This window comes from Brachyistius frenatus, unplaced genomic scaffold (assembly GCF_029030835.1).
Source record: "Brachyistius frenatus isolate BFR_SWC_R1_liver_20210118 unplaced genomic scaffold, ASM2903083v1 Contig_2, whole genome shotgun sequence".
In the NCBI taxonomy this organism is placed as follows: Eukaryota; Metazoa; Chordata; class Actinopteri; family Embiotocidae; genus Brachyistius; species Brachyistius frenatus.
In genome coordinates this window covers 3803898-3828295 of record NW_027210601.1, presented here as the reverse complement: position 1 = coordinate 3828295, position 24398 = coordinate 3803898, and the positions used below count along the sequence as shown (strand labels likewise).

At 40.7% G+C, this 24398-nt stretch overlaps 2 protein-coding genes across 2 annotated transcripts; both read left to right on the top strand.

Moving 5' to 3' along the window:
• The first annotated feature begins 426 nt into the window (after positions 1–426).
• On the top strand, positions 427–6180 carry LOC138621534 (kelch-like protein 10). Its single transcript, XM_069699674.1, has 5 exons — positions 427–551; positions 2154–2637; positions 2854–3471; positions 4916–5065; positions 5818–6180. The coding sequence occupies exons 1-5, from the start codon at positions 427–429 to the stop codon at positions 6178–6180; spliced, it is 1740 nt and encodes a 579-aa protein (XP_069555775.1).
• A 938-nt stretch (positions 6181–7118) lies between these two features.
• On the top strand, positions 7119–12432 carry LOC138621523 (kelch-like protein 10). The gene is made up of 5 exons (XM_069699661.1): positions 7119–7270; positions 8055–8538; positions 10216–10833; positions 11447–11596; positions 12070–12432. The coding sequence occupies exons 1-5, from the start codon at positions 7119–7121 to the stop codon at positions 12430–12432; spliced, it is 1767 nt and encodes a 588-aa protein (XP_069555762.1).
• Positions 12433–24398: the final 11966 nt, after the last annotated feature.

Below are 24398 nucleotides of genomic sequence, written 5' to 3'. Positions count from 1 at the left end.
CTTTGTCTCTCTGATCTTTTGTTATGTAAATTCATTGTAAAAGTTACCTTACCAAATTGCTAATTTCCGTGGTGCACTTCTTTGGGACAGACATACAAAATGCAATCTGTCAGGCTGATATATGTGAAAACACATGAAACCAAGGTAGTTACAGAAAATAACTCTACTGTAAGTTAACTTTTTTAATGTACATATAAACATAAATTAAATAGCCTATCTTCAGGATGACTTCACCTAAACAACACATTCTGTTGCCAGGTTATCAGTCTTTGTGACGTAATGAGGTTCCATTCTAAAATCCCGCAGTGATGTCACAGTGACTCAACTATTCTGTCTTTGCTGATCAAACCGGATCAAAGCAAACGGCAAAAGAACCCGAGAAAAATGAGTCAAGTCAAGACGAGTGAACGCAGCCAGTCTTCACACATGTCGAGCTCGGTGTATAATGACCTCCGTTTGGAGGAAAAATTTTGTGACGCAGTCATCAAAGTTGAGGATGTTGAATTTCCAGTCCACAAGGTCATTCTCTGTAACTGCACACCGTTCTTTAGGTGAGTTTGTTGCCTGATATCAGCGGAAAAGTTGATGGATTTATATCAACAAGATTAGAAAAGCAGAAAAAGCAATGTTTTGTTGTAGTTAATGATCTGAATCTGAGCAACAACAGTCTCAACAAGCAAACTAAAGAGTTTTGTTGCGTCTTTGAGCATTTCTGTTAAAACAGATTTGTTACATAGGACGTAATGAAGCAAAAGATGATATTAAAGGTCTCATGGACAAAAGAAAGTAAATTAATGACATATTTATAAGACGTTAAAAGCTATTTCAGACATTTACCAACATTTACTCAATTCCATACTGTACTAATTATAAGCAATGATTGAAGAAGTAGTGTGTACATAGTCGAAAAGTGACATTGTGATATTAATTGTGAAAAAAAAAACTCAGTATGCTACACACTATACTGTACTTGCATTGCATCTGTATAGAACAGTGTAAAATACATTACATTTAGTATTTCTTGTATAATAACTGCAGAAACCAGTAAACTACAAAGGTGTGTATACGTCCAGTTTGCAGAATGGACTAAACTGCTACTCGAGCGAGTAAGACATCAGAGTTCATATACAGTTATCAAAATTTATCTTCAAAACATCAATTCGTTATTTCCATTACGGATGTTGGCTATTCAGTTGATTTTTTTATATAGGTGAGAACTAGTCGAGACAGTGTCAAAAAGACCTTAAATGTTGTCTTCACGGATTAATCCTGTATGACACTGTACCAGGCAGATGGCAGATGGTGCGTATGGTGTTGTATGGATTTGCTGATGTAAATGTTGTGAACAGTGGGGGCCATGGTAGCGGTGGGGTTATGGTATGGAAAGGTATAAACTGTGGACAACAAACACGGGTTAATTTTATTGATGGGAATTTGAATACATACAGATATCATGATGAGATCCTGAAGCCCGTTGTCTCGCCATTCATCTGCTGCTATCGCCTCATGTTGCAGCATGATAATACACGACCCCATGTCGCAAGGATCTGTAAAGAATTCCTAGAAACTAAAAACACCCCGGTTCTTAAATGGCCACTTAATTCACCAGACATGTCACCCACTGAGCATGTTGGCATGCTCTGGATCGGTGTATATGACAGGGTGTTCCCATTCCTACCAATATTCAGCAACTTTGCATAGCCATTGAAGAGGAGTGGACGAGAAACCTGCAAGATAACACCACAGAGTGGCATTTTATTGGGACCACTCCAAGGCACACCTGTGCAAAAATTAATTGTGCTGTTTAGTCAGCATCTTGATTTTCCTCATCTGTCAGGTGGACGGTTTATCTTGGCAAAGGTGAAGTGCTCACTAACACCGATTTTAACAAATTTGTGAAAAAGAGACTAAAGAGAAACTTTGACATAAATAAACCTTTTGTGTGTAAGTCTTCAGGCTTTTACTTCAGTTCCTGACAAATGGAAAAAAAAAAAGACAAAAGCGTTGCCTTTATATTTTTGCTGATCTTAATTACACATGCACAACATATTTAATTGTTGTCTCCGTGTATACAACTTTTCACTTTGTCATGTGTTTCGCATGATGTTGTTTTTTAATTCAACTCTCTGCTGTGCCTCCATCTTCATCCACAGAGCTCTCTTCTCACGTTGGGCGGTCCTAGACCAGAAGATCTTTAACATACCCGGCCTGTCTTCTGACATGATGCAACTCATCATTGAGTTTGCATACACTGGCTGTGCTTCTGTGACGGAGGCTAATGTACAGGAACTGATGCTTGCAGCTGATCAGCTCAATGTAATGGACGTCGTACAAACCTGCAGCGACTTCCTCGGGGAGCAGCTCTGTCCGGAAAACTGCATCGGTATCTGGCAGTTCACAAATTTCTGCCTCTCCCCTGAACTGCAGCGCAAGGCCTACCGCTACATCATTGATCACTTTGAGGAGGTTGTGTTCTGTGAAGAGTTCCTTCAGCTCTCTGTGCAGGAACTCACTTCTATTCTTGATGAAGACAACCTCAATGTGAAAGAGGAGAACACCGTGTATGAGGCCATCACTAAGTGGATTGCCCATGTACCTGAAGAGCGAGAAACACACATCGTTGCTCTCATGTCTAAGGTACAATAACTTCTGTTAGATGATGCGGTTATCCTGACAACCGTATAGTCAACGCTGGAAGGCCATGGTAGTCAAATTTAAGGCAATTTATGTCCAAGTCTGGGTTTAAGAATGCTTATAATGTCTGGTGTTCTGTTACACTGTTTTGCCATTCTTTAGTTTTCATTTCGTCGGTTTATCTACAATAGTAAGTTCTATCCTGTTTTCTCTGTGTAGATTCGACTAGCACTGATAGCTGTGGATTATCTCAGGAACACTGTACTGTGCAATGCGCTGGTGAACCGTAATAAGGACTGTCTGTCCATGGTCACTGCTGCCTCCAGAACCATTCATCAAATTCTCACAAACAGGCCCTCTTTGAATGGTCTCTGTAACCCTCTTGCCCGTCCACGCCTGCCTAATGCCATCCTATTGGCCATCGGAGGCTGGAGTGGTGGTGATCCAACTAACGGCATTGAGGCATATGATGTCCAGGCTAACCGCTGGATCAACGTGACAAACAATCTTGAGCGTCCTCGTGCCTATCATGGAGCCGCCTTCCTCAACGGATATGTCTACTGCGTTGGTGGCTTCGACAGAGTGGAGCATTTCAACAGTGTGCACAGATTTGACCTGAGCACGCACACCTGGCACGAGGTGGCACCCATGTACTGTCGCCGCTGCTATGTGTGCGTGACCGTGCTGAACAGCTGCATCTACGCGATGGGAGGCTATGATGGACATACACGACTCGGCACTGCAGAGTACTATCAACCTGAAACCAACCAGTGGAGCTTTATTGCTCCCATGCACGAGCAGAGGAGCGACGCCAGCTGCACAACTCTCCACAACAAGGTGAGTAGAGTGAAAGAGCAGCTAGAAAAACAGTCAGAACTAAAAGAGCAGGGTGACAGTGAATGGAACATGGCTAATTTGATTTTCCCACCTGTCCTTAAGAAAACTTCACAGAATTGTAAGAGACCTTATAGAGCTACAAGGGCTGATAGTGAAGAAAACCAAACTGTTAAAAATATAAGTCAAGGTCCACTATTAGTTTTTTTTACCTAATGCACTATGATACACAGGGTTTAACTGCTGAAGTGTTGATGAGCCAGCATGACAATACAGAATATCTCCGTAGTCAACAGATGTGAAGGGTTGCTGTACAAACAGTTGGCGGCAGACCAAAAGTCTTTAACTGTATAGAATTTGATTCTTGACTGATAGTCTGCTGTCAAGCAAAATTCCTACATATTTGTACAACAGTAATATGTGCGCCATTTACAATTTTGATTGCAGGATAGTCAAAGTCATTAGTGGCGCTGGAGAGTATCAAGATCTTGGCCTTCTCCGCAATTTAATACCAGTTTGCGGTTGAGTAGTGATAACTGAAGTTTATAAAAGGAAGTGTAAAGATGATTCAAGGCCGGAGATGGGGTGGTGCCTGCAGCATATAAAATGGTATCATCAGCAAAAAAAAATGTACATTGAAGAACTGATTTGAAATGCTCAACCACCAGTACCCTTTACCAATAGTAAACAGTCTGGGGACTTGGAAAATGAAAAGAAAACAATAAATTTATGCCAAGTGCGCCTGCTGTTTACACTGCCAGAAGCTTGCTTGATGGTTCCCTGGTTTCTGATTGATCATCAGGAGGTCAGGGAGGAATGATGATATCTTAACTTTGACACAATGACTCATTTAGGTTTCTTATTATTATCACTAGCATTCAACTATACTGAACATTAAGTGTAAGAATTTTGTTATTTATGTATAATGTAAACAACAATAGACCAAGGATAGACCCCTGCAGCATCCCATTTCTGATGGTCAGATGGCTTGACTGAAAACCATCAGTAACAACAAACTGATATTGGAAAGTTTAAAAAGCTGGTAACAGTATATCTACCAATAGTTGAAAAAACACAGCACAAGATTTTTTTTTATTTTTTTTTTTTAAGAAATGTATGTAGTTTGGCATTGAATAATGAGAACATTATTTAATTTATTATGATTTAAAGATCTGCTTTTCAAGGGAGCCCTGGTCAAGCCTTTTCTTGGGATGCTAGATGTTGTAATTCTATTTGTGTAGTTTTTATTTGTTTACCTTTACTTGTTCTTAATGTTATGCCACTTGCCTGTCTTGGCCAGGGCTACCTTGAAAAAGAGATTTCTTTATTCCAGTCGGGCCTTCTTGGTTAGATAAAGGTTCAATTAAATATTATTTTCTTGTACAGGAAACATTTTTGCCAAATTCAGACCAAGAAAAGTCAAATTGCTTAAGTCCCTTCATTTCAGATTTACATCTGTGGTGGATTCAATGGGAACGAGTGCCTGCAAACCACTGAATATTACAGCCCAGAGACCAACCAGTGGACAATGATTACACCAATGAACAGCCGTCGCAGTGGAATAGGAGTCATTGCATTTTCAGACCATGTCTATGCAGTAAGTTCATTTTTGATCAGCAGTAGTTTGAATCTGGTTAGACTAACCAAGGTTGTTTGTCAACATTATGTTTTTACCAATAATCACTGGTATATCCAAACCACAGCCTCAGAAAACCAATTCTTACAGATATTGTCTATTATCTTCATTGATTAGTGATGTTTCTGATACATTTATTATTTATCTAATTGCACAAATGTAGCTCTGCAAAACATTACGTGCTTGAAGAAACCAAACTTCATGGTAATTCATTCAGTACACAAGAGACATTTTGCTCAGAACCACAAATGTCACCTTTATGGAAGCACTAGTGGAAACGTAGGGGAATCACCACATTCATTAGGATTTATCCCCTCGGAACAATGAATTACTGTAAACAAGTGGATAAGTGAAAACCTATCCTGCAACGCTATATGAAACATAAGGAGATCAGCCGAGTCATTAACATTCATCTTCTGGACAGAGTGAGTATTTGGCCAGAAATACTCCTTAATTTTCCTTAAAATAACCATTACTTAGTTGATTTGGATTTACACCTAATGAATAATTGCACCTGAAGAGAAAAAAAGCCAAACTTTGTACAGTCCGACTTTCTGAATGAATGTTCTTTCATTTATCTGGCAGCCGTTCACTTTACTGTTCTGTTTTGTTTTAACTCAGAGACACAGCAAAGGCAGCTACCCTTTCTTTTCAGGAACTGTTTGTATCTACATTTGAATATTTGACCCATTGATTTACTTTTCTTCTCATAGGTTGGAGGCTTTGATGGCAACACCCGTCTGCGCAGCGCTGAGGCCTACAACCCGCGGACCAATACTTGGCAAAACGTATCCTCCATGGTGACCCCCCGCAGCAACTTTGGCATCGAAGTAGTCAACGACCGGCTCTTTGTTGCCGGGGGCTTCAACGGCTTCACCACCACCTATAATGTTGAGTACTATGACGCTTTAATAGATGAGTGGTCTGAGGCCTGTGACATGGAGATCTTCCGCAGTGCCCTGAGCTGCTGTGTGGTGTCCGGACTCCCTAACATGGCTGAGTACGCTGTCCCTCGTGATGCCCTGCCATTTTTAGATTTGGAGGATGAGCAGGTGGAGTCAGGAGACTCCATCTAACACCGGTGGAGTTTTTAGTACAGTCCTGCCATGTGCTACCATCCAAGACTGGCGAGACTGGGACATAATAAACTCCAATAAATTTAATTGAGCATCAAAGTAGTTTTGAAGAGGACCCTTTTGCCAGATATTTTTTTTATAACTTTTCAGATCGTTTCGGGACTCCTAATTTTAATGGTATGTGAGAAGAGCACTACCGACATGTCTGCACTTTACTCTTTGGTATACTGTACTATGAAAAAATTTTGCACAAGCTGCTGGTAATCATTTAGTTGGTGGTAAAGTGAATGAGGTGGAGAGAGTCTGGCTGTGATTGGTAATTTCAATGTGAAAGGATTAAAGTAAGGGATGACAGTGAAACAATCAAGCACAGCAGGAACTTTCCAGTATTTTTAGTTGAAAATACTGATGAAATATTATGAGTAATTTATTGCAGCCCTGTTTGAAGGGTAAAACTGGTCTTAGCCTTTTTTCATCCAAAAGATTGTAATATTTTTGTTCAAATTCTTTTATAAATTATGATGTTTTAAAATTCACATTTCTATGAGAGCCACCAATAGAAGCTGTGGGTATGCATTTCACAGTATTGTTTATTGTCCTCTTTGATGGAGTAAATGTTGTTCATTTAAACCAAAAACAAATGTGTTCATGCTTCTGAAATTTTACAACTTTTGTGTTTAATTCTTTTACAGTATAAACACAGAAAACAATTTGTTACAGAAAATAATTCATAAATTAACTTTTTTTAAATATATAAAACATCTTCAGGCTGACGTGGCGACTGTTGTTAGGTTAGTCTTTGTGACGTAATGAGGTTCCATTCTAAAATCCCACAGTGATGTCACAGTGAGTCCACTGTTCCGTCTTTATTGATCAAACTGAATCAAAGCCATTTTTAAAAGAATCAGAGAAAAGTCTTTATGCTTTCAAAAGTCAAGATGAGTGAACGCAGTCAGTCTTCACACATGTCGAGCTCGGTGTATAATGACCTCCGCTTGGAGGAAAAATTTTGTGACGCAGTCATCAAAGTCGAAGATGTTGAATTTCCAGTGCATAAGGTCATCCTCTGTAACTGCACACCATTATTTAGGTGAGTTGGTTATCTGTTGTCAGCGGAAAAGCTTATGGATTTATATCAACAAGATTAGATAATCATAAAAACAATGTTTTGTTGTAGTTAATGATCTGAATCTGAGCAACAACAGTCTCAACAAGTAAACTAGAGTTTTGTTGAGTCTTTGAGCATTTCTGTTTAAACAGATTTGTTACATAGAACTTAATGAAGCAAAAGATGATATTAAAGACCTCATGGACATAATAAAGTAAATGAATTACATATTTCAAAAGACATTAAGAGCTATTTCAGATATTTACCAACAGTGTGGTTCTCATGTCTGTATCTAGTCAGTAGTTGCAGATTCCAATTTAGAGGAAATGCAATTTAAATAAACATTTGGGGTTTGCTTTTTTAAAAGTGGAAATCAGATTATTTTTCTAATATAAGTCCTATGGTAATTAATTGTGACTCTTGATGCATCAGTTCCATACCACATACTAATTATAAGCTGTTATGTATTAAGGGATGTCACTACAAAAGTGACGCTAAAAGAGTACGTTTATACCGTAGCCTGAGTATGCAGTATGGATTAGTCTATAACACACTCTCATGATAAAGATATCAAAAGTAAAGATGTTGTAATTTATAGTCATTTGTCTTCAAAAACCTGAATTCATTATTTAAATTCCAGAAGTCAGTTATTCGATTGATTTTATGATTTAGGTGAGAACTTGAGGTTCCATAGAACGGGATTTTAGATGATTTTTTTTTATTGTTTTTATTTCACTCTCTGCTGTGCCTTCATCTTCATCCACAGAGCTCTCTTCTCATGTTGGGCGGTCCCAGACCAGAAGATCTTTAACATACCCGGCCTGTCTCCTGACATGATGCAACTTATCATTGAGTTTGCATACACTGGCTATGCTTCTGTGAAGAAACACAATGCAAAGGAACTTATGCTCGCAGCCAATCATCTCAATGTAATGGACATTGTGCTAACCTGCAGTGACTTCCTCAGGGAACAGCTCTGCCCGGAAAACTGCATCGGTATCTGGCAGTTCACAAATTTCTGCTTCTCCCCTGAACTGCAGCGCAAGGCCTACCGCTACATCATTGATCACTTTGAGGAGGTTGTGTTCTGTGAAGAGTTCCTTCAGCTCTCTGTGCAGGAACTCACTGCTATTCTTGATGAAGACAACCTCAATGTGAAAGAGGAGAACACCGTGTATGAGGCCATCACTAAGTGGATTGCCCATGTACCTGAAGAGCGAGAAACACACATCGCTGCTCTCATGTCTAAGGTACAATAACTTCTGTTACCACATTAAGTTTGGATTAATTTCTTCACTATTTCGAACAATGGCACATTGGTAAAGTATAAGTTGATTTAAGTCTGACTGAGTTAAAGGATGCTTATCATGTCTGGTGTTCTGTTAACACTGTTTTGCAGTACTTTACTTTTTATCTATCTTCTCTGGTGTCACAAAGAGATAAGTAACTGGACCTCATCTATGATAAAGAGTGACAAAATGTACAGAAACAGGAGAACAGGGAGACATTTGTACCATGATGCATGGATAGTTATACTCATAGAATGTATTTAGTAGTTCCAAGTAAGACTCTTTTTCCAGGTAGTCTTGGCTTGGGAGTTTAGTCCACAACTGCAAATTAACACGAGCCCAAGCAAAATGAACTGCACAAACAAATGCACCCCTGTTTGTTTGAATCACAGGCTTGGAATGAAAGTGTCCTAAGTTACACCTGAATTTGGTTTGAGGCAAACAGATGCTGGATATTGGATCAGCCAATAAAAATTGTTCTTGCTCTTTCAAATCTTAAAATATTTGGATGTTCTTCAAAATAAGTCTGGTCAGGTTTCATATTGTTCTTCTTGTAAACTAGCTCAAACCATTTTTAATAATACCCCTGTGAAACCGCCCAAAACTATAAATTTTGTTATTTTTTCCTTAATTTTTTTTCACCTTTTAGATTTAAAGTTAATGTCTTTATTAGGAACCATAGTGGTTGGGACCCTTTTAATTAATAGACTGAAACACACTTTTCTTGCCTTTTTGTCCCTTCATCAACATCAGCTCCTAAATTACATACTTTTTGTGAGTGCTGGTCCATGTGCAAGGAAGTTTCTCCATGCACCTGAAACTTGAGCTGAGAGTTCACATCAAATTGTGTGTCAAATTCTTGGGGAACAAAGAGAAATGGCAGGGAGTCAAATCAGGTGAGTAGGGTGTGTGGGGAGGGACGATCGAGTTGTTGAGGGAGAAAAGCCTGTTTTCTGCTATGAGCAGGTTTGTTGTCATGTTGGAGAACATAAGTACTATGACGCCACAGTTTCGGTTGTTTCCACAGAATGTTCCCCCTCAGATGCCCTATATCATCACAGTAGAACTCGATGTTTACAGTCTGACCCCGGGGGACAAATTAATGGTGCACAACACTGTAAATGTCAAACAAAACCCACCCGGTCGTGCTCGTGACCTGATGCACCGTTTTAGCTTTTGGATAGTGACATTCTGCCCCTCTATAAATGCAAATGTCATTCAAAACATATCTCCAAGCCCATTGCTTCATTGCCGTAGGCTTTCTGAAGCATTTCAAGCATCTTGTTACCAATTTTTCCGTGTTTGACACAAACGTTGATGTGCACTCTCTTTATGGCCATGGACAAATCACTGTGTGCACACAGCACCGCTCAGAAAAAAATGTGTAACTCAGGTTCTGATTTTGATCAAGCAATGAAATTTGAAGTACTCACTCACTAAGTTTACAGCTTCCTCCTGCTTTGTGCACATTGCTGCTCCGCACCGTTCAACAAGAGCAGTCTCAGAAGTTTTTGATCCACCCTCATAGATGGTGGAGACCAAGACTCAAGGGGCTGAATGTGAATGGTCAGGATGCTAAACATTACATTTAGACAATTAAGTTATAGTCATAGATTCTATCCCTTGTTTTTTATATAGATTCGACTGGCACTGATGAGTGCGGAGTACATCAGGAACACTGTACTGTGCAATGCGTTCGTGAACCGTAATAAGGACTGTCTGTCCATGGTCACTGCTGCCTCCAGAACCATTCATCAAATTCTCACAAACAGGCCCTCTTTGAATGGTCTCTGTAACCCTCTTGCCCGTCCACGCCTGCCTAATGCCATCCTATTTGCCATCGGAGGCTGGAGTGGTGGTGATCCAACTAACGGCATTGAGGCGTATGATGTCCAGGCTAACCGCTGGATCAACGTGACAAACAAGCTTGAGCGTCCTCGTGCCTATCATGGAGCCGCCTTCCTCAACGGATATGTCTACTGTGTTGGTGGCTTTGACAAAGGGGAGCATTTCAACAGCGTGCACAGATTTGACCTGAGCACGCACACCTGGCACGAGGTGGCACCCATGTACTGTCGCCGCTGCTATGTGTGCGTGACCGTGCTGAACGGCTGCATCTATGCGATGGGAGGCTATGATGGACATACACGACTCGGCACTGCAGAGTACTATCAACCTGAAACCAACCAGTGGAGCTTTATTGCTCCCATGCATGAGCATAGGAGCGACGCCAGCTGCACAACTCTCCACAACAAGGTGAGTAGAGTGAAAGAGCAGCTAGAAAAACAATCAGAACTAAAAGAGCAGAGTGACAGTGAATAGAACATGGCTAATTTGATTTCCCCACCAAAATTGTAAAAAAACCCAAAAAAAACCTGTTAAATTAAAATATAGGTCCTCTATTAGTTTTTTAATTGCATGATAGTCAGAGTCATTATCTGAAGAATATCTTGTCTGCATTTAAAACCAGTTTGTGGTTGAGAAGTGATAACTGGAAGGCATTAAAGGAACACTGAAGATGAGTCAAGGCCTGAGCTGGGATGGTCACTGCAGCATATAAAACGTTTTCATCAGCAAAAAAACATTTTCTTGCAGAATTATTGTATTGATGTATAATGTAAAGAACAGATGACCAAGGAGAGATCCCTGTGGCATCCCATTTCTGATAGTCAGATGGCTTGGCTGAAAACCATCAGCAAAAACCAATTGATATTTGAAAGTTAAAAAATCTGGTAATGGTATATCTATTAATCTGTCATTCACTAATTATTTTACAATGATGCAACAATTTTTCTTGTACAGGAAGTATTGTTGCCAAATTGAGGCCAAGAAAAGTCAAATTGCTTAATTCCCTTCTTTTCATCCTCAGATTTACATCTGTGGTGGATTAAATGGGAACGAGTGCCTGCAAACTGCTGAATATTACAGCCCAGAGACCAACCAGTGGACAATGATTACACCAATGAACAGCCGTCGCAGTGGAATAGGAGTCATTGCATTTGCAGACCATGTCTATGCAGTAAGTTCATAAAACTCTGCATATATATTTAAATCATACCTATGATGTGTGAAAGCTTTGATCAGCAGTTTTTTGTTTTTTTACCTAGTTAGACTAACCAAGGCTGTTTGTCAACATTAAGTTTTTATCAATAATCACATTTACGTCATTTAATGGCACAAATGTAACTCTGCAAAACATTACGTGCTTAAAGAAACCAAACTTCATGGTAATTCATTCAGTACATAAGAGACATTTTACTCAGAACCACAAATATCACCTTTATGGAAGCACTGGTACCATTTATTAAAATACATTTTCTGGGAACAATGGATTAGTGTAAAAAAAAAAAATTCAGCACCAATCTATTAACCAGATCTTGAGATATTTTGCAGGACAAGTGACAAATACTGGGGAGGTGCCCTTCCTTGCTGAGAAACTGGTTCATTCTACATTTGAATATTGGACCCATTAATTTACTTTTCCTCTCATAGGTTGGAGGCTTTGATGGCAACATTCTTCTGTGTAGTGCTGAGGCCTACAACCCACGGACCAATACTTGGCATGATGTGTCCTCCATGGTGAACCCACGCCGCAACTTTGGCATCGAAGTAGTCAATGACCGGCTCTTTGTTGCCGGGGGCTTCAACGGCTCCACCACCACCTATAATGTTGAGTATTATGACGCTTTAATAGATGAGTGGTCTGAGGCCTGTGACATGGAGATCTTCCGCAGTGCCCTGAGCTGCTGTGTGGTGTCCGGACTCCCCAACATGGCTGAGTACGCTGTCCCTCGTGATGCCCTGCCATTTTTAGATTTGGAGGATGAGCAGGTGGAGTCAATAGACTCCATCTAACACTGGTGGAGTTTTTAATACAGTCCTGCCATGTGCTACCATTCAAGACTGTAACATAATGAACTGGAATAAATTTCATTGAGCATCAAATGGTTGTTGAAAAGGACATTTTTACAGATATTTTCATAACTTTCCAGTTTGTTTGAGTTAAAAAAAAAAAAAAAAGAAGCTCAAATCACCATGGGTTGGCTGAATGCTGCTACATCCTGTATTCATTCCAAGTTAAAAGCCCATTGTGGCAAGGTTGGTGCTACCGGGGTCTCTCCTGGACACAGATGACACGCTCAGTCGTACGTTCAGGTGTAAAATGCTTTTATTTGCCCGGCCCATACACCAATGTCCTCGTGCAACCGCTTCCTCCTCTTCCTCCTTCTCCCTGCTCCCTTTATAGGGGAGAGCTCATCAGTCCACATCCAGCTCAGCTGTGCTCATCAGTTCGTATTCGGCTCAGCTGCGCTCATTACACCTGCCCGGCACCGTTCCCTGAACCACTCCTCCCACTCTCTACCCCCTGCAGCTGAGCTAACCACACCCCACCACCACACCCATGTTTCAAATTAAATCACCAACTATATACAAGGTTTTGACTTAGTCATGTTACTCTAATAGTAGAATTGGTTGTACCCTCGTTAAAATACATTTAAGTAGGATCGCGGTGGCAGGAGGTTGAGCAAGTTAGCCCAGACGACCAGCAACGTTTTCCAACAGACAACCACGGCCTCAAATTTGGAGGTGCTGACCCTCATCCCAGCCGCTTCACACTCAGTTGCAAACCACCCCAGCACATGCTAATTGTAGAAATTCACGTAATATTTGATGATTTGCTATATATGTCAACATGGGAATAATTGGAGAACTTGCACTTATTTTTTTGAGAAGAGTGTGGTGTCCATCTTGCAGACAGGATTTGATCCAAAGAATGCTACACAACAACCCTAACCTCTTTAAAATATACAATACTTGCCCTCGCTCTCTTTTTTCCAGCCTTGACCGGTCTAGCACCACATCATTTGAGCACTGACCAATAGCGTGCACTTGTAGAGTTTATCAATTATACATTATATGCTTCACAATTATTTGAATTAGCTTTTCTTTTTTTTTTTAGACATCCACATATGTCAATAACAGCTGTACATTTTTCTGTTTTCTAGATACTGGTGAACTTTCCAGTTGTTTTAAGTAAAATACTGATGAAATATTATCAGTGGCTTATTTAAGTCCTGATAAACGGGTGAAAAATTACTTAAACATTTTTATATTAATTTTTTTTATTTTGTATTCTCATTTCTATAAGACTCTGTGTGTATAGCTTCCACAGTATTATTTATTGTCCCCCTTTGATGGAGCAGCAGTATAGAAACATACTAATGGGCCATTTCCCCCAAATATTAGGAGTTATTTATTGAGATAGACAGCTGGGGGAGCTAATTTCCCTCGATGCCATTTAAGCATAAGGAGAGGGTGCAGTAGGATGACACCAGTCACCAGTCCGACTGCAAATTAAGGAAAATAACTTTAACAAATATTGGTGGAAATATGACATTTATGTTTTTTCCTTTTTATTGCTCCAAACAGAACTGATGTCTTCATATGCTGCCATTTAGTGTCACCTCAGCTCCTACTGACTGACAGAAAAAAATATCATACTGGAGGAGTAAAAGAAATAGGGAAGGAAAAGAGAGACAGATAGAAAGAAAGATGGAAACATGTTCAAGAAACAGTAGCAGACAGACTCAGCCTCAGTATAAGTTGGTCTTGTTACATGACTTTCTGGCAGATGTCAAGGACTGGATGTTCCACAATCTCCTCCAACTAAATTTGGACAAAACTGGGATTATTCAGGGGGAAGAAAAGCTTGAATGACTTCAGTCTGTCCTTCTCTGTTTTGCCGCATGCACTCCCCCCTCTCTCTCAGCCTCTCTCTCACTGTTTCTTTCTGTTTCTCTCTTAATCTCTCTCTTCCTCTCTTTCCCTCCTCTACACTCCCTCTTTTTGTCTTCCTCTTTATCTAAGAGACAAAGCATTGGTAGTTCGTGTTTGGACAGAGTCACCTTGAGGCAAACAGTGAAGAGTTGTCTGTGTGTTTGAGTACATCTGCATAGGACTATATTGTGTAGGAGTTTGAATGAGTACATACAGTATAGGACATGTCTGATTATTTGTACATATAGAAATATATCAGGGGAGGAAAGGGTGTAAATGATGTTACTTTTTAACATACTCAAAGCATAACTGGACTATAACAGTAGTGAATAAAGGTATTGGGCGAACTCATTTATGCATTTTTTTGCATTGGCTTCATCTGAGAAAACCAAAGGACGGCATGTGTTTTTCAGTTTCAAAAATAGTCACTCGTCTGCTGTAAAGTGCTGCTTTGTTTATAATGTGTGTGGTCTTGAGTTGCTGTGATTTCCACGCTCTGTGAGTTCTTTCATTAGCGCATCATTTGTGGTCAGATATACACTGTACTGGACAGTGGTGAGCTCTAGGCCTCATCTTTTTACTATACACTGTGTTTATCACTGAAGACATCTTAAATATTAAGGCGCAGCCTGGAAACACGGTGCAGGAGTTGCCATTGCGGTCTCACCATGACGTAGCAGTTTCCTCAGCGATGAACTTCACAGGCAAACCGCAAAGGCTCACAGAAATCTGCCTTCAGAGTCACATCTAGTCGGCCTCGTCTTTGAGATTAATTTACAATCTTCTGCTATTGTGTGAGGTAATGTTGGGGTTATAGCAAATAAACTAAACTAAGATTAAGGTATGGTTAGAGCCAGGCAACTACAAGCAGACTATGGTTTCAGCTAATAAAAAGGCAAACATTAATTGCAGGCATGAGACAGCACAAAAACTGGTATCCTGCTTGTAACACTGCATGTGTATAACAGGCTGCTGTTCATTGTGAATGGAACCAACAAATAACATTGTGGTGCTGCACACAAGACTTAAAATTCTCCCAGTGTTGGGAATTTAAGGAAGGTTCATCTTCTTGGGAATTTCCACTAAATTGGGGAGTAGTGAAGCCACAGAGGCAACTTATCCCATAGATTGATTTGTTAGGTTTGATTTCCAGATGTTTGCTACTCCAACTCAACTATTTAAAAGTATTTTAAACTGTTGTGGCCCAATGTTGTGGTCAACAACTTCTCTAATTAGTGTGACATATAGTACAGTAACTTTAATGAGCTTCCTGACTTAATAAGAAAAACAATGCATTAAAACACATTGCTTGGGAAATGAACTGCTTCATTATGTAACATTATAGTGCCAATGGGAGAAAATAACTGTCTAATCATAGTTGACTGTATAATGTTGTGCCCAACACTAAACATGCCCACGAGTTTCCACCTTCAGAACCATGGCCTCAGATTTGGAGGTGCTAACCCTCATCCCCGCCGCTTCACACTCGACTGCAAACTGCCCCAGTGAGTGCTGCAGGTCGCAGTCCGAAGAAGCCAACAGGACCACATCGTCTGCAAACAGCAGAGATGCAATCCAGAGACCCCCAGCTCCTCCCCCCAGCTGCGCCTAGATATCCTGTCCATGAAGGTCACGAACAAGATCGATGACAGAGGACAGCCCTGGCGGAGGCCAACACCCACTGGAAACGAGTCTGACTTATTGCAGAGAATGCGAACACAGCTCCTACTGCGGTTGTACAGAGCCCGGATGGCCCATTGCAACGGGTCTGGCACCTCGTACTCCCACAGCACCCCCCACAGAAAAACCCGGGGGACCCGGTTGAAAGCCTTCTCCAAGTCCACAAAACACATGTAGACTGGATGGGCAAACTCCCAGGCCCCCTCCAGTAGTCTTGCGAGGGTAAAGAGCTGGTGCACTGTTCCACAACGAGGACGGAATCCTCTTTAAAGTCCATATTTGTAAAACTGGGCATTTCCTGTACTTTTCGACTCACTTCATAAAGTGTTCACAGCTTGCTCCATTAGCATCAAATGCACTGGATGTATATTTTGAGGTTCTAGAATTGTCAATTATAACCAGAATTACTTTAAAAAAATGTATGACCATAATTAGTATAAACAGTGGGCTGATGCGTTATCATGTTTGTCCTGGCAATGTGACTCATTCAGAATCCAAGTCACTGAAAGTTAGTTATTAGGGCCCGAGCACTGAATGGTGCGAAAGCCCTATTGTTCTTCAAGGAATTCTTCTTCCCTATTATTCTTGATCCTTAAGCTTTCCTGGCGGCTTTAACATACTCAAAAGCTCATGAAACTTGGAACCCGTGTCAGTCGTGGCGAAAATTGATGTATTGTAGTGGTTTTGGGAGTGGGTGTGGTCAAATGGCTAAAATGGTCTAAAATGCAGTCCCGGCACCTAGTTTCACCTCCATGCACGCAATTCAGTGGACATATAGATCATACCTACATCTAAAGAAAAGTCTCTTGGCACGAAGACCTAAACTTAACATGAAGTCCGCCATTTTGAATTTAGTCACCATTTTTGGCGATTTGCACATTTTGTACTTTAACGAACTCCTCCCACAGAATTTTTTGGACCAACTTAAAAAAAATTCAGTAAACTCTTAACACCTTTGGAATTAAAAGTTGTTCAAAGATTTTGTCTTCATCAATCGGTGTGCCCGTGGTGTGGTGGCAATTATAAAAGTCTCTCCATGAAATGATAAATTACTGTAAATCTTATGTCCATGCACTGATCTTCTCCGAACGTTACATGTATGATAATAGTCCGGCCCTGAAGACATCTGTATGGTAATATTTGCTCATAATCATAGCGCCCCCTGCTGGCAACTGGAAATAAAAATTGTCATACTTTCACATGCTTCGTCGAGCTGGTTGATCACGTGAACCTAAATTCAGGTCAGAATAGCCTTAACATGTTGATGATGCTATATTAAGAAGTTTGTGTGACTTTGTCGAAGGGCATCACCGTGGCAATGCAGCAAAGTTCATATTTTGGACAATATGCTATAGTATGACTTTTTTGTCATATTTTGGATGACATGCATGTACCATTTTTCAAATATTTTGGACGACATGCTATGGTATAACTTTTTATTTATTTTCAGTATGATATTTAATAGCATTGCTTTTTTTCATATGGTATGACTTTTTTGTCATATTTTGGATGACATGCTATGGTATAACTTTTTTGTCATGTTTTGTACCATATGATATAGTATGACTTTTTATCACATTTTGGACGACATGCTATAGCATGACTTTTTTCATAATTCGGACGAGAAGTTATAATATGACTTTTTTTTCAAATTTAGAAAATATGACTTTTTTTCATATTTCGGGCGACGTGCTATAGTATGACTTTCTTTTCATATTTTGGATGACATGCGATAGTATGACTTTCTTTTCATATTTTGGATGACATGCTATATAGTATGACTTTCTTTTCATATTTTGGATGACATGCTATATAGTATGACTTTCTTTTCATATTTTGGATGACATGCTATATAGTATGATATTTTTATCATATTTTAGACGACAAACTATAACATGTCTTTTTTTCTTATTTCGAACGACATGATATTGTATGACTTTTTTTTATAATTTTTTTAAGTATGCCCCGACCCGCTGGCTCCCCGACGTGCAGCATGCGAGGGTCGGATATCACTGCTTGCAATTTTTAATTAGTTATTGTTATTAATTACTCCTTTCAAAAGTAATTTTATTACTTTCGCAATCGCTGCAAACAAAAGGTAACCAAATTAAAACTACTCAGGAGAGTAACTTTTGCATGACTTTTGAATGTCTGCTTTAATTCTCTTAGAACTAGAAGCACACATAGCTTGATTATTTTATTGTAGTGTTGCCTTTTACTTCAGATTATTGAGGGCCTTTCACCCGGTCCACTTTTGGCAAAATGTGGCAAAAGAGTTGGTTGGTCATCAACCCACCTCTATACCTCCACTTCGGGGCAGTCTCGGCCCCTTGCCCTCTGCCTCATTCCCTGTGGCTTCTGTGTGAGTGTCCTGAACTGTGCAACATCCGCTGCTGCCTGGCGCTTTTGCTGACCGCCTCTGCAGACCTGCCCTCGTAAAGGCCGGGACCAGCGGTTGCCCTTGCAAAATGAGATCCCTACTAGTTTGGGCCTCATTCAATACTATATGACCCTATGTACTTCACCATGTTCACCTAGGCGGCACACTCCTGGCAGCCTGCTCCGAGGGCTGATGGGCTTGACATTGCGATGTGTGCAGAGGTCAGTATAGGGCCCGGTCCTGGCCCGCCACTCAGAATCAACCTCAGTGTAGTGCAGTGCCTTCACCCTGGTAGCCCTCCTTGTGCCTCCGGGTATACAACTCCTTTTCCTCCTCTGAGGGAGGCAGGCGGGAATTGGGGGCTGCAATTGTCTAATATGTGTTCCACAGTTCTCTGTTACTAGTTCTATGCAAGACAAAAGTAAAGAGTGCCAAGCACATTTAAATGACAGTAATTGTAACTGTGTTATTTGATTTGAAAAATTAATTGGTTACATTACTGGCAAAAGTAGTGAAATTACAGTAACACTTTGTAACAGCCTAATTAATCGCAGCCTACTTTGTAACTTTGTAATGCGTTACTCCCAACACCGATTGTGGTGAAGATCATTATAATTGCCAGACTTAGAAAATGTCTACAAGTCTTTTCACAAATCAGCAGAGTATTTACAGCCTGCAGTAAATATCTGAAATGGCTCGTGTGCATGACGAAAGGTCTTAAACAAATACAGCCTGACAATCCCAACCGCCCAAATGCACACTTACACATCGGGGAGCCCTGGCATGCCCAAAGCACAGAGGTTTTAAAAAAATTATTAGCTAAAGTTACTTGGCTGATGGTCGATGCTCTAAAAGCCCTGTGCAATACAACTTTAATAGCACTGGCAACAGGGTACACACACACACACACACACACACATTCACAGAGCCATTTTCTCTTCCCTTATTTGCAAAGTCTGGTTTCTCTGTCTCCTCCACTTTCTGTCTCTGGTTCTCCTCTGTCTGCCTGCCTGCTCTGTAGCCGAGGGCTAACTGCAAAATACAGCTTCACACATAAAACCAGTTAAAAACACACAACCAGTTATTGTGTTGGTGAGCGACTGTCAGCAAACTGACAAACGACGCAGAATTAGTGCTTCACTGACAGTCACATCATGACATCAGCAGTGTAGAGCACGCATGTGTAGTCACGCTTGTGCACATGAGTTGGTGTATGTTCAAGAGTGTGTGTGCCACATATTGTATTACCTGTTAGCATTAAGCCAAACATGCTGTACTATGCAATGTTCACATATGTCCCATGTGCCTATGTGTGTGTGAATGCAAAGAGTATGTCTGTGTGAGGTAGAGGGAGGGAGTACTGTGTGTGTGTGTGTGTGTGTGTGTGTGTGTGTGTGTGTGTGTGTGTGTGTGTGTGTGTGTGTGTGTGTGTGTGTGTGTGTGTGTGTGTGTGTGTGTGTGTGTGTGTGTGTGTGTGTGTGTGTGTGTGTGTGTGTGTGTGTGTGTGCAGCGCCTGAGGGCTTTGTTCTGTACTGGTGCAATAAAAGACACATTAGAGAAAGAGAGAGATTACAGAAAAAAAACATTATCACCCATAAATGGTATTTTTTTTTTCTCACAGAAAAAACAATAAATCTGTGTGGGTGTGAGAAGCAACAGAGCAGGGTTTCACATGATGTATCTGCCTTGAAGTCCTGTGAAGGCAACGAATCCGCAGCAACAAAGAGGAATCTGACATGCATTGACATTTGTTGTAACATACCGAGGCAAACAAACATTTTGTAGCCTTAAGTGTAACCAAGAGTGTCCTTAAATAGCTGTAACATTGTTGGTAACACCAATAAAGAAATAAAATAAAGTCTGTAAAGAAGAATCTCGAGGATGAAGAAAGAGACAAGAGGAGGATGGTGGCTTAAAGATAAAGGAGGAAGGACAGAGTGGAAGAGAGGGTTAGTGGTGTGTACTGAGTAGAAGGTGGAATCAATTTCCCTGTCATGCTTAACACCTGTCTCACCCTCCCAGTGTGAGTGAGGCAGGTGTGTTTGTGTGTGTGTTTTGGAGGTGATGAACAGACAATAGTTTCCCAGTTGGATAGGATTCAATTTATTCCCAATCCATCCTCTGCCGCTGCTTTTTCACACATACACACACACTATAAGACAGCTCCTACACTTCTTCTTGACCTCCATGTGACCTCTGTCTCTTTCCCGTTACCTGTGTGTCAATCGTAAAACACCAGGCTGACAACTCTGATCTGCTTCAGCACAGTTACTGTCCTTTTCACAGGCCAGCAGTTACGTTGGAAGATGAGGGTTTTTTCCCCAGTGCATTGAAAAATATTACAGACCGAGCTGAGATGATTACTGAGGAGTTTCCCAATAAAGTCAAGCCGCAGTGTGAGGATGAACATCACAGGCAGAGAAACTATCACAATGAGGAGTTTTGGCCAGCTGTCTTATTGGTAATAACATTGAACTCACCACAAGCTTGTGATGTGGAAGAAAAAAAATGCAACATTGTTGAAATGACTTCTGAGACATGTGGACAATCAGACAGGCTTTAAACAAATGCTAAGGTTAGACAAATTTGAATTGAAGGGGGAACGAGCACAACATTTTTATTTACATTATTCATTGTACCTATCCTTCACATTACAATGCATCTAATATGAAAACTAGATACTGGCTACCCAGTTGTTCCAATAAAACCGCTTCTTTCCTGCTTTACTTGTCTCGCACATTTGGAACGTTCCGCCTCTGATTGTACTGGTATATACCACATCAATTCTAAATCTACTGGGTCTTCCACATCATTTAATTTATCTTCATCATCACCCATTATTGGTCTTTGAGGCTCCGAGGTTGAAATGCACACATGCAAATCTTTTTAGATACTGGATTTGATCACTGGGAAAACTGGAAGTAAGGCATGTTGTGCTGCACTCAGTTATTTTAAGGCATCCTTGTACCCGAGCATACAACACCCACCCACCTATACTGAAAAAGGAACCGCAACCCAGGTCATGCCAATCAAAATAAACACGCTTCCAAATATACCTCCCAGGATTTAATTAATTATGAAATTAGTTTCAGAAGAACCACCAGAACATTGAGCAGGAGTTAATTTAGCAAATGACACTACAATGACTTCTGGAAAAAAAATTATTGACTTTGTATGTTATGAGAGAAGTTGAACGGGAGTCTATTGAAGCCAGAAGTTTTTTTTGGAGCCAGCTCCTAGTGGGCCTCGAGGGTATTGCACTTTAAGGCACTTCCTCATTGCCTTCATTTTTCAAACCTGAAAACTACATCCATTTGTATATATAGTCTATGGATTCAACTTAGACCTCCTGACTTGCTGCAGATGTGTTTACACATACTGTTTTTCTGTGGAATGAACATTTCTGATCTTAAGGCATTTCTGTATGAACTGAAACTGATTTACACTATTGGCTTGTTGACAATCTGATTGTCTGACGGTCATCAGACATTAGACATTAATTGTGCGTCGGCCTATTATGGAGGAAGAATCTTCCAGAAGATTTTCCCTTCTCCCCATTTAATTCATTCAAATTCAGAGCCTAGAGCATCGGGCTTTATATCCAAGATAAACTTTAAGACAGAACAAGATCCAAGCTGAAATTTAAAAAAAACATCCTTTTATATTAAGTTATTATACAACTTTAGAGACAAATGATCTTGCTGACAAAGCTGCACACTGGTGTTAGTATTGTATGTACACCCCGTGCCTGGTAATAGCGGCTGGATTTCCTCATCTTCCAGCCTTCAGCAGACTTGCACCCAGGGAAAGATTCCTCTGTTCAGGCCGTCTGTGCAACAGCCTCCCCTGACAACCCGGGAGGTCAAACCACTGTCACTCACATTGATATGGAGAGAAAGACAGAGAGAGGGAGAGAGAGGGAGAGAGAGAGAAGGGGGCGGGGGGGGGAGAAAGGAAAGTGAATATACAGGGGGAGGTAAGTGGAGGAAGAGGAAGAGTGAAAAGAAAGGGCACATACAGAAGGGAAGAGGAAAGAGAAGAGATGAGAATCCAAATGAATCTTCCTCACCCAACGGACAGACTGTCAAGCTCTGTGTGCGTGTATGCGTGTGTGCGAGTGTGTGTCTGTCTTACCTACTAATTGAAATGCGATGAGGTGTGAAACATCCCTTTAAAAGACCTATCACTGTGTGTGAAGCTAAATGTGTGTTGGGGGGTTACACGTTAATGTGTGTGTGTGTGTGTGTGTGTGTGTGTGTGCAACGCATATCAACTCCTTTTGACCACAGATACAATGTGGTGTGTGTGTTTGTGTGAGTGTGTGAGGAAGAGTGTGTTAAATGGAAATGTGTGAGTGCCATAGTCAAGTGGTGATGTACCTGTTTGCATGCATCATGTTAGTAGCAATTAAATTTAGGTATGAGCGCGTGAGCACAAATATACTGTGCAACAAAAAACAAGTGAGCTTGCATGTTTGTCCTCGTGCATACAGCAATAACGTGGGGAAGCGTTGTGTTTCCGGTGGATGTGTGTGTGTGTGTGTGTGTGTGTGTGTGTGTGTGTGTGTGTGTGTGTGTGTGTGTGTGTGTGTGTGTGTGTGTGTGTGTGTGTGTGTGTGTGTGTGTGTGTGTGTGTGTGTGTGTGTGTGTGTGTGTGTGAGAGAGAGTGTGCCTGTGCGCGCGTGTGTGTGTGTGTCGGTATAATTTCATTTTGCTGTCTCAGCCTCTTGTTAGGGAGCCATTTAGAACTCAGGTTGAGTTTCTTCAGCGTTTCCTGACACTTCTTTCCTCCTCACTGCCTCTCTAACTTCCACCATCTTTTCTCCATCTCTGTCTCATTATCTCTGTGTCCTCCTCTGCCTGTCGTCTCTTATACTCTTCTTTCACCCTCCTCATTCTGCATGGTCACTGCACCGCACACTCTTGTACCTGTTAATCAGTAGGTTGTCTCACTGGTTATCATTACACTCTCCTCTTTCTTTGCAGCTGGAATTTGGTCTACTGGAAGGACCCGTGACATGTGTACTGTTTGGTACTGGTTCTTGGCTATGCATATTACATATGGCAGAAATTACTACAGTTAGTGCAGTTTTTGATTGCTTTATACTCAACAGTGGGAATATTTTGGCTAATTACTGAAACAGTTCTGTGGTAATGGATTTCATTCAGTTGCAGCTCACTCCTCCAGGAGCATGCATTATGTGTGTGCTTTCTTATGTGTGTTTATGTGTGTTGAACACTACACTAACACTAACCATGTGTGTTTGCTAGCTATGAGTTAATGTGACCGCATTGCTCAAAATGTCATTAGAGGTGTGTGTTTGTGAGTATGTATTAGTTTATGAGTCCATGCTCATATAGGTACAACCCTTGTGCTGCAGGTGTTTGCATATAGATGCTTATTTGTGTTTGTGTGCTTATAAGAAGCCCTCTATATGTTCCCTATCAGATTGGTGAGCCGTGATATTACACTCTAAGCTTATATACATATTCATCCATTTGCGCTCACACACAAACACGCAGACAGAGAGTCACTTGCCCTCGAAGGCCCTATTAAAGCACTACTGTGATAGCATCAGTCATAAATATCCATATTTTAAAAAACAGAAATGTACATGAATTTTTTTTTTGTGAGGTAAACATGTCCCAGGGCACTTGTACATTCACAAATTAAAGCCATTTCAGCTAAAAGACATTTTTAGCAATTTACAGCAATTTCTTTTGACAAGCTTTACTCCAAACAGTCTCTACACTCTGATAAAACGGTTGGCTATATTTCAAAAAAATGTTTAGCGTGTAAGGAGCACAAACATAGAGTTAAGTTATAAATTTCAAGGTGTCTTCTTGAACGGTAAAGTCTCCCCTCTTATCATGGAAGAGTAAGAAGTTCATGCAGGATGTGTCCTTTTCTGTTTCCTTTACACTTCAGACATGAATAAACATGAGACAAATCACCTGGCAGCATCTGAAACCAACATCAATGT